The sequence below is a fragment of the Arvicola amphibius genome, chromosome 14 (genome assembly GCF_903992535.2).
Source record: "Arvicola amphibius chromosome 14, mArvAmp1.2, whole genome shotgun sequence".
NCBI lineage: Eukaryota > Metazoa > Chordata > Mammalia > Rodentia > Cricetidae > Arvicola > Arvicola amphibius.
This window is the reverse complement of record NC_052060.1, coordinates 15379290-15390488: the sequence shown is the minus strand read 5'-3', so window position 1 is coordinate 15390488 and position 11199 is coordinate 15379290. Positions and strand designations below refer to the sequence as shown.

At 37.4% G+C, this 11199-nt stretch overlaps 1 protein-coding gene across 1 annotated transcript in view; it reads right to left on the bottom strand.

Annotated features, from left to right (window-relative positions):
• Rsbn1 (round spermatid basic protein 1) overlaps window positions 1-11199 on the bottom strand; it is a 49406-nt gene that overhangs the window by 2471 nt on the left and 35736 nt on the right. Inside the window, exons 3-7 of the mRNA XM_038311544.1 lie at window positions 10053-10190; window positions 9621-9763; window positions 4854-5021; window positions 2850-2958; window positions 1656-2129 (exon numbers count right to left, since the gene is read on the bottom strand). Coding sequence (XP_038167472.1) covers window positions 1659-2129; window positions 2850-2958; window positions 4854-5021; window positions 9621-9763; window positions 10053-10190 — 1029 coding nt within the window. The 3' untranslated portion in view covers window positions 1656-1658. The remainder of the gene's footprint in view (window positions 1-1655; window positions 2130-2849; window positions 2959-4853; window positions 5022-9620; window positions 9764-10052; window positions 10191-11199) is intronic.

The following is an 11199-nucleotide window of genomic DNA, read 5'->3' as shown; positions in this document are numbered from 1 at the left end:
ATACATATACATATATATAAGGAATAATACAGATTCTAACTAATCACTGTAGTATTTGCTGATGGTTACTTTTCTATCGGTTTACACAGTGACCTCTATACTTTGCTAATATGCATTTAACTACACAACAATATTGCACAAAGTAATATTTATATAAGATTTAACCTATTTCAGAATATTTTAGAGAAAATTCATATTTGATATTTCCAAAGATGCAGCTAAGTTTCATGGTGACAGACATAATAAAGCAGCATCTCTTTCTTTTGCCTATGTTAATGCAAATATTTCAAATCTCACCATCCAGGAAAAAAAAATCAAATTGCACTGTAACCAGGTAGATATAAGAATCTGGTCTTAGGTGTGGGGAGTACTCTTCCTTTAGTAAACAAAAGGCCTACTGAGTTACTAACTAAGAGAAAGTAGAATGCATAGCACATGAACATTCCAAATAAGAGAAAGTCCACACTACTTATATGAAGGAGGCCTACTGAAAAAAAAGGCCTATACTGAAAACAAAGTAAATATCCAGACCCTAAGCTTCAGCTCACCTGAAACTCTAGGATGGAAGTCTACTACTGCCTGTTACTAGAAAATAGCAACACAGATGAACAATGAACAAACCCAGGTATTCACCTGGTTTCAAAAGTAGATGCCAAGTCACAAGAATAGTTTCTCTAGTTTGATGCTCAGATGCGGCAGCCCTCATCAGGGAGACTGGTGTGCATCTCTAGTTTGATGCTCAGATGCGGCAGCCCTCATCAGGGAGACTGGTGTGCATCTCTAGTTAGATGCTCAGATGCGGCAGCCCTCATCAGGGAGACTGGGTGCATCTCTGACTTTGATATTTGTCATCAGTTTAGGGCAAGTATCCACAGGAAACGTGAGGATACTAGGAAGCAGAACAGCGGATCAACATTATTTCTTTTGCTCAAAATAGCCTCCATGGTTACAATATATCCTAGAAAAAATTAATGAGCCATGGATATGAATAACCAAGAACTATCCATCTTTAGATTTTTGTTTAATTAAAATATCCACTGGGTTTTAAATAACGGACACAAAAAGACAGCCTGGATTGGTAAGAGCTGTGCTTCCTCTTTCGCTAAGGACCAGAGAGCCATTCAATTTTCTTTAGAAACTATGTCTTCTTTGTGGCTGGAACTAAATAATTCACTTGCCCATGTACCAGATGCAGGAGCCTTTCCTGCAACCAATGCCATTTTACTGTGGAAACTGATGAGGTGCCATGAAGACACAACTATTAAACCGTAAATCTTCTTTCTACCACATAAAGCAAATATGGTTAAGAGACAAGGAAAGATAAAACCAAGGGAAGTGAATCATTACCAAGTGAGAACCTGCTAATCCAGAGAACTCTGGTTTTGATTTGAAGAAGAGATTGAATTGTTACCTCACACCTTAAAACAGAAAGTAGCAGCAGACCCACTATTACATACTGTACTAACGGGATAAGATACAACTCTTAGCTTTGCATAATCTGTGTAAAAAAGATATGCTTGACATTTGTGGAATGTCATTTCTCTTTATAGAATTATAGGCAAGATTTCTCCAATAAAACTTAACTTAAGCCAGTTATAAAACTATAACTTCACATCAAAATTTAAAAAAGTTAAAAAATGTGTTTGAATATGTACATATCACACAGGAGTGCTTGGATGTTCCTGCAGACTGTGTTGCTGGTCAGAGTCCAGTCTACTTTCCACCTTGAAAACTGGAATAGGCTGCGTCTTCAGCTCCTGCAGGTGAAGCTCTGATGGAGATGGAAAAGAGGACGGAGCAGCTGTCGAAACCTGCATCTCTGTGCATGTTTCCTCAGGTTCAGGTTTTATTCTCACACACTGGGCGTCAACGTCTAATTCTCGCTTTCCAGGTAAACCACAGTCCATGTTGGAATTGCTTTCTGTGTTTTGAGGGGCTTCCACAACAGGGTGGTACTGTTTAAGCCTGATATGCCAGGCTAAGCTGCATACTGCTGACACTGTTTTGAACTGATGAATGACATTTCTAGGGATGAAGTAGATATCATTGTCGCAAAGCTGGATTCTAGCATAGCGAATTCCTTCTCGCCTCATTTGGTTTAGTTTTGCTTCATCCACCCACTGTACACACTAAAAAGAAAGGCAAAAGAAATTGCATGAGACCTTAAAATATGTAATGATTCAAACAAAATACTATAATTCACACAGGAAAACAGTATGGCAAACTGTTCTAAAAACAAAAATCAAATCTTGGCAGGACAAAACTGTTGGGAAGCCCTTTTCTATCATATATTTCACAACTCTTAAACAATTCTGCCCAGATAGCCTATGGAATCATTACATCCTTGAAAGTGCAGCTAAATATCAGTACCTTTTCTTTACCCCTCAAAATAGCGTTTCTCAGTGTATCCTTGGCTGTCCTGGAACTCACTCAGTACACCAGGCCGGCCTCGAACTCAAGAGATCCACGTGCCTCTGCCTCCCAAGCGTTGGGATGAAAGACATGAGCTACCACTGCCAGCTATATCAGTATCTTTACCACACATAAAGGCAATATTTAATCTTCCCCTTCATATATTCTAACATTTTGCAGCTGAGGCCACAGCACAGTGAGATTACTAAGGGAGACTGCTTATGGTCTAAAGTGAACAGCTGGGTCCTTCTTTAGCCATTTTAGACCCACCATCCATCCCAAAGATTTTGCTCTCTACCACACACAGAATATAATAAAAATAAAGTTAAATTTACTGTCTGTGACTCCAATTATAAATTAAAATGCCTAATAAAATGGACTCAAATGCTGTTTCCACTGTATCACTGAAAGAGTAATGAGAATGTGAGAATTATTACCTGGGAAACTGGAGGTTCATGAAGGTCTAACTGGAGTCTCTGTACAACATCAGTAAAGTCCTCAGCATGGAAACAAATCACATCTTTGGTTATGCGAGGTTGGTCACTCCTAATATTAATAAGACAAAATTTAGGGACTAGCATCCACAATGGAAAATGACAATTTCACTTTCCCAGCTTCTAGAATGCCACATTTAGCAAATAAGCAAATAAATAAAATGTCTCTTTTCTAAAGATTAAGAGTGTACTTCTTTAGTCAGTTTTCAAAAAAAATAAAAGTAAATCAATAGAAGGTTCTTAAAAAACAAAAATCAGGGCTGAAGAATGGCTCAGCGGTTAAGAGCTGGCTACTCTTCCAAAGGACCTGGGTTCAATTCCTAGCACCCACAGGCAGCTAACTGTCTGTAACTCCAGTTCCAGGGGATCTGACACCCTCAGACAGCCATGCATGCAGGCAAAACATCAATGCACATAAGTAGAGTTTTTAAAACAATGAGGTAAGTTGTTAAGAAAATTCAAGCAATAATGACTAAAAAAAAAAATACTTTTATTCTAGCCTCACAGCAACCTTTCATGCTGGTGCATACCCACAATCCCAGCACTTGGGGAGCTGAGGCCAAGAAGAAAGGATCTTAAGTTTGAGGCCAGCCTGACCTACATAACAAGTTCAAAGCAGTGCTGAGCTACACAGTGAGACCCTGGATCAGAGGATTTGGGGGTTTTGTTTTGTCTTATTTTGTTTTTTTTTTTAAAGTTTTATTCTAAATGGGATACATTTGCTGTTGTCTCATTAGGGAACTTGAGGTTTGTCACCAGGCAGTAGTGGCACACTCCTTTAATCCCAGTACTCAGGAAGCAGAGGCAGGCGGATCTCTGAGTTCAAGGCAAACCTGGTCTACAGAGTGAGTTCCAGGACAGCCAGGGCTGTCTTGAAACCCTGTCTTGAAAAACCAAAATTAAAAATACTTTAAAAAATAAAAAAATATATAATTCAAATATACAAATAAAACCAAGCTCTAGGTGAGTGTAAAATGTACAGCCACTACAGAAAACAATACAGCAGTTCCTCAAAATATTAAAACAGAATTGCTATATCATCAAGCAACTCTACTTCTGGGTATTGATCACCAGGGACATAAGAGATACATAAACACCTATATTAACAATCAAAGAGCCAATGGTAGAAGTAACCCAAACACCTATTTAGTGGACTAACAAAATGGTATACATGAGTCTGTGTGCATGTGCATGCACATGCGTGTAAAATTTACTATACCTACCTTAAAAGGAAATAAAGTCTGATACTTGCTACAACATGGGTAAACTCTGAGGGATGTTATTATAATAGAAATGGCTGAGTTAGAAAAAGAAGAAGAAAACTGGAACTGTCAAGATGTTTTATGAGCAACGGTGCCTGCCACCAAGCCTAACTACCTGAGTTCAATCCCTAGGACCCAGGTGGAGAGCACCAACTTCTACAAGTTGTGTAACCGCTACACAACTGCTGGGGCACACGCCTCTCACTCACAAAGTCATAAATAAGTGTAATAAAAACAATTTCCTTTTTTCACTATGATTAATATCTGTGTGTGCTATATGCTACACCAGTGTGTGGAGGCCAGGGTCCCAGGGCAGACGCAGGGAGTCATAGCTAACAGCCGTCTCACTGGCCCACTAGGATTGCTCTTCTTGAAAGGAAAAGGGCAGGGGAAGTAAGCTTCCATTTCTATGCAAAACCAGAAGTGGCAGGAGACTACATGGTGATGGTTCCCACGATCTACATGCGGACAGGGAGGTGAAAGTAGCTGTGAGACATCAAGTTTCATTTTTGCAAGATACAAAGTTCTCGAGCACTGTTTATCACAGTGTAGTTACACTTCTATCATAAAAATGTTTAGATGGTAAGCTATGCTGTACGTATTTCACCACAATCTAAAACTTTTAAACAGAGTCCACGTTTTCTCAGACACTATCCAACCCTGTAGTTTGGGTCCTTTAACTTACCATTCACCAAATTGTACAGCCTTCAAAACTCCAACAGCAGCCGTACTCTGCCAGTCAAACCCCTGACCTACATGATCAGCATGAGCTCTTGTCCTGTCTTCAAAGAGGACTTCTCGGGGTTCACTTGTCCGAGGTAGGTACTGAAGATTTTTAATTTCATTCATTGATCTATAGTTGATTTGGTTATGAAACAAAGCAAAGTATGAGGCAATAAACAGCAAGATTAACAGCAGTAACGTAAAAAGGTCTTTAACAATACTAGGCATAAATGAGGTTTGAGATGAGTCCAATGATTTAGATCATTAGCATTATACTATATACTATATAATACACTATATAAAATGATGACTATTATTTCCTCTTTCCCTATAGACTATACCTTTATTAGGCTCAAATGCCAACTCTGAATGCATGAAATTTCTCTAGACAAGGACAATATGATTAAAGGTTTAAAGCTCTAAACTTTTTTTGGCTTCAGCTGTTACTCATTTACAACTATCAAAACATTCTATTAGGACTTATATTCCAAGCAGCAAACTGCATACATTTGATCTCCTCCCATATGAAATGGAACTAATACAAACAGGAGAAGGAAAATGATTGTCATAGAGGGGAGTTTTGCGGCAGACATCCTGATCTGCAAGTAGGAGGCAGGGAACCAGAGAACAAGGGGGGGGGGGGGGGGGGAGAAACTGGCCTAGGGTGGCCTTTTGAAAATCCCAGTGACACATTTCCTCTAACAAGCTACATGTTCTAATCCTTCTCAAAACAGTTTCACCAACTAAGGACCAAGCATTCAAATATATGAGCCTATGGGGCAGTTCGTATTCAAACACCAGTCATGCCAGGAGATGGTGGCACATGTTTTTAATCTCAGCGCTCAGGAGGCAGAGGCAGAGGCAGGTGGATCTCTGTGAGTTCGAGGCCAGCCTGGTTAACAACAACAGCTAGTCCCTAGACAGGCTCTAAAGCTACAGAAACCCAGTCTTGAAAAACAGTAACAATAACATCAAAGACCAGTTATTGGCTTGCCTTCCTCAGTTTTACTTATTTTTTTGTCCCTTATCATTAATGTGCATGCCTCCTTTGATTCCAGTTTCTCCAATGTCTGTTGCCTTTTTGTCTGCACTAGCTGCTCTTCTAGAGTGTCTGGATTCAGTTCCCAGCACGCACATGGCAACTCATAACTGTCTGTAAATTCAGTTCCAGAGGACCCAACACTCTCATACAGACACAAATCCAGGCAAAACACCAATGCATATAAAATAAAAACATATTAAATAAATACATATTTAAATATTGGATGTCTGAAATTAAAAGGATATAATTTAAAAAGAAAAAGAAAAGGCACTTGAATTAAGAATGCTATTCTTCAGCTAAAAGGAGTAGGAGGGTGTGGGAGAGAAGGGGGAGAGAGAGGAAAGAAGGAGAGGGAGGGAGAGAGGGAGAAAGGGAGTGGAGAGAATACACATACACTGAGCAAAGGAAATTAAGCATGTTAGAATTCTAAGAAATAAAAACAGACAAGAATATTTAAAAGGACCTATCCAGTGATAACAATAAATTGGAAAATACATCTCCACACTCCAACTAAATTATCAATTAAATTAATAACAGAAAAAGAAAAATAGAACAATATGCTGACTCATCATTATCCTCCATTTCTTAGAATGTTTCTTGAAAATGTGTAGAGTAAGTAAAGGAAATAAACCTAGGAAGACAACAGCCACTAGCTGGTGGAGTAAAGCCTTACTGGGAAGTCTCAGGTTTAGAGCTGTTCAATGAGACTTCCACACTGAGCAGAACACAGACCTATCTCCAAAGGTGCTCAAGATACAAGTGGTATATACAAAAAAGCTTCAAGTTTATCAGGAGCACTAGAGGCAGGGAAGGTTAGCAAAGAGAGGGGATAAAGAGACTGGAAAAGGGAAACTACAGAATTAGATAATAATTCTACAGTTAGATTACACGAGTAAGTTCAATTAGATAGACCATTCTAGAAGACTTTTCTATAGTGCAGTAAAGCAAATAATAAAATTTATTTATGTTTCAATGTAACTAGAAGAGTGAGAAGATTTTTAACATAAAGAAATGAGAAGTGTTTGACAGGATGGAAATGCTAATTACTCTGACTTGATCATTATATACAATACAGATTTATACCAAATTATCACAGGATCTCATAATATATAATTACTATAAGTCCATTAAATATAAACAATAAAACTGACAGTATTATAGAAACTCTAGAAAGATCTCATGATTGGAGGTGGGGATCTGGAGAAACAACTCTGTGCTTGCTGTGCATTAGGACCCGAGTTCTGACCTCGGCATCCACGTAACAGGCCAGACATGACCACACTTGTGCATCTGCAACCCAGTGCGTGAGAGTGGAGAAAGGAGGACCACTGGACCTTGCTGGCCACTACTCTAGCACCTTGTTCACTGAGAGACCCTGTCTCAAAGGAATACAATGAAGAGTAATAACTAAATCAGGACATTAAACATCCTCCTTTGGTCAATGCTCATGCACAGATAGGTGCACACCCCCCCCCCCACAAACATGCCCAAATATCATACACATACACCAGATGCATAAAGAGAAAAAGAAATACTTTTTCTTCATAATAGCTATATGTGGAAGTCACACAGATAGTTCCAGAAGGATGTAAACTTTCCTAAGCAATATAAAAAAACTAGAAATTATACAGAATACACTCAAGAGAAGTATATATCCTACCTCAAAAGGAATAATGATAAACTTTAGTGAAAACAGAATTTTAAAAAAGTATGACCCAAATATAAAACTAAATTGTGACATAAGAGAAAAATCTTTATGTTCCTCCTGTGAGTGATAATACCAGGACTTAGAATATAATTTTTAGCCTACCATCTGAATCTTTAGTAATTACATCTTAAGTAAATATAAATGGCATTGCTATCTATCCAATTTTAGAATGTACCTATTGATAAAGCATTAAAAACCTAGTGATGATTTTAAAGCAGAATAAATTAACTTCAATAATGTATGAACACAGTTGATAGAGCTGGAAGGAACAAGCTAAAATAGGTTTTGTCTAATTACTCAGAAAATAGATGAGAAAAAAGAATACCCATTTAGCATAGCATGTCTGCCACATTTTTAATCTTTTTCTTCTTTTTAAAAACATTTATAATAATCAAGCATTCATTTCTCTTTGGAAATATACAGCAAAATACATATAGTACTTAAGAATTTAGAATCTTAAGATCCATCACTATAATATATAAAAATTGTTGTAATCAGCTAGGCAGTGGTGGTACACGCTTTTAATCCCAGCACTAGGGAGGCAAGGCAGGTGGATCTCTGGGAGTTCAAGGCCAGCCTGGTCTATGGAGATAGTTCCAGGACAAGCTCCAAAGCTACATGGAGAAACCCTGCCTCAAAAAATTTTTTAAAAAATTGTGCTATAATCTAATACTGTGCAAAACATTTGATTAATTAATTATTGGGCTTGACATACTGCATTAATATGTTGTGTCTGTGAGACAGGTCTCGTATATCTCAGACTGGCCTCAAACTCACTAAGAAGTTGGAGATGTCTTTGAACTTCTGATTCTGTTACCTCCAGCACACCTGAATAAGAGGACTGACTGCTAGGGATGGAATCCAGGGTTTCCTGCATGTTCAGCAAGCAGTCTGAGCTACATTCCCAAATTTCATCTTGTCTAAAACTATTTTATCATTTGGTAGTGTTCTCCTGTAAGTTTTAAGTTAAAGTTAAGACTAATCCATTAAAACTAATTTTGAGCTCTTGGATTTTTGTTGGGTTTTTTTATATTATTTATTTTGAGATAAGATCTCAATATGTAGCCCCCAGTAGCCTAGAACTCACTACGTAGATCAGGGTGGCCTCAAACCCACAGAGATCCACCTGCCTCTGTCTCTGGAGTTCTGGAATTAAAAGTATATGCCACCATGTCCAGCCTAATTTTAAACTGCTATTTCCATAGCCCAAGGGGATGTAAATTATTTTTAATCTCACTGAATAATATTTTCTAAAATAAAAGAGTAAATCTACATTTGTTTTATGTGTATGAAAGAGAAATATGTTAGGACATGATTTATCACAGCTTTATACAACGGTACACATTTCACTCAGCAAACCATGGTTTCCTACAGTGAATCATGATGACAAAGATAAACAGAACAGTCCCTAACCTCAAAGAGGTCAAAATTTATTAAGAAACATAAACAGTAAAAAGACCATCAAGGAACCATGTTGTAAGACCAAATTAACTTGTCCTAAGCTTCATAAAGGTGACATTCAAGGTAAGTTCTGAAGCTTTACTAAAAACCTGCTAGGCAAAGAGGAAGGTGGGAGAGGGGGTGAAATTCCAAATAGAAAGATTAGAACAAGAGCAAAAGGCTATGGAAGACGATGGTTTGGAAACTGAATTTAGTATAGTAGGAGAAAATGAAAGCAGATACAAAGGTTCTGTATTATCAAAGATTTGTACAGACCACACTAAAGAGGGTTTGCTCTTTTAACCCTATAGGCAGTTAGGATACAAGTTTTAAGAAAAATCAATTAATTTCTCAGGAGACTGATGGTTATGTAGCAAGTTAACCGAACTAAGAAAATGACAACATGGAATTTTACCGAAAGGAACTCTTCAAAAATCTAGACAAGTTTCCAAACCATGCTCAGATGACGATCATTTTTTAAGCCACCCAATAAAAAGGATGGTTTTGCTTATTTGAGCAAAATTGGTGTGTTTACTTACCGTCGTCTTTTGAAGGGTGACTTTGGCATATCTGCTGTAGGGATCATTTGCTCTCCTGGTCTCACCCACATTATAGGCCCATCATCACTCTGAGACCTACACTGTAGTTGGAGGCTAGAAAGTGTACCCCAGGGCAAAGTCATCTAGAAACCAAAGGAATCAGTCACATTTTAAAATTTTAAACTATTTACAGATTATTTCCATTCAAATAAAAATACTAAAAACTATATCTCATCTACATATGAAAAAATAAAAGCCGTATTTCAGAGTAACATATAAAAAAACTTAAGTAAACAATACCAATACTTTTCTAAACAGTTCTTTGCCAACTAATGCATAAAATTTGTTTTTAGTAAGCAAGAATAACTTAATACTCTAACACTTGAGTGTCTAATGATGACCAGAACATTAATAGTCTAAATAAACACTCACTTTCAGAAATGGTGATTCTTCTAACATATCGAGGAACTCGGGGAAATAATCACCAACTTCTTCATCGACTGCTCCAACAAGACTTATCTGCCGCATAGGACCTGCTCGGTACGTACCACAGCAATATGTCCTGTTGACCTGGATAAATGAAAGAGAAAGGAAAAAGGATTGAAATGCACTAAGAAGAATGAGAACTGAGTGTTGTTACCAGTATTAATTTCATCTGCACACTGAGAATTCAATGGTCAGTTCTTTCAACAAAGTTAACCATTGTAATCACCCAATCATACTGGTAAAGTCAGCCACAAACAGAAATTTTTTAACATGAAGGTTAGCCTAGAAGTTCAACACCTCAAAGGAAGACATTAAGACAGACTTTGCTAATAATAACTATTTAATATTGGAAACTAATTTTTTCTGAAGAGAAAAGACAGAATAAGCAATAAAACTAGCAAGACAAAGGGGGAAAATGCCATAACCACATTAATCCTTCATGCCCACTGTATATTCCTTAGCTTAAACTTTAGGAAAGATAGCAAGCTACTACGCTACTCTTAAGTTTACATAATTCAAACAGCACAATATTAACAACACCCAACTTACCCACAATTCAAAAATACAGGTATCTAGGCCAACTGCTATGATGTGAATAAAGTAAAGCACCCTTTCCTGTTTGAAAAGAGAAAAGAAAGAAAACCTAAAGAGAAGATAGAGTGAAGAAAGGCAGAAGAGGAGAACTTGAGTAGAACCAAGTTTATTTTCATTCACATAAAGAAAAGCTTCTTGGCTTATCAGGACCTTCGTATTTTATAAGGCTCACATTTTCTGAGTACTAATGCTGACTTCAAATAACTGCCCAAAATTAATATTATTATATAGATTTTTACTTACTGCCATGATCAAGTTAGAAAATTAAAATTCTAGAACCAGATTCTAAGCACTGTAATGTTTAGTCTATCTGGAAAATTGTAACTAAGTTAGCATAACTAGAGAAAGGCTCTGGAACAACCACAGCCTTCCCGCTTTATCCCTTAACACTAAATCAAACCTCTGGCTTCACTTTACCTATGTTTATTTCTGAGTCTCAGCCCTCCTCTGGCTTTAAGTTTCTTTCAGATCTAGCTTAGACCTCAATGTCTACTCTCAT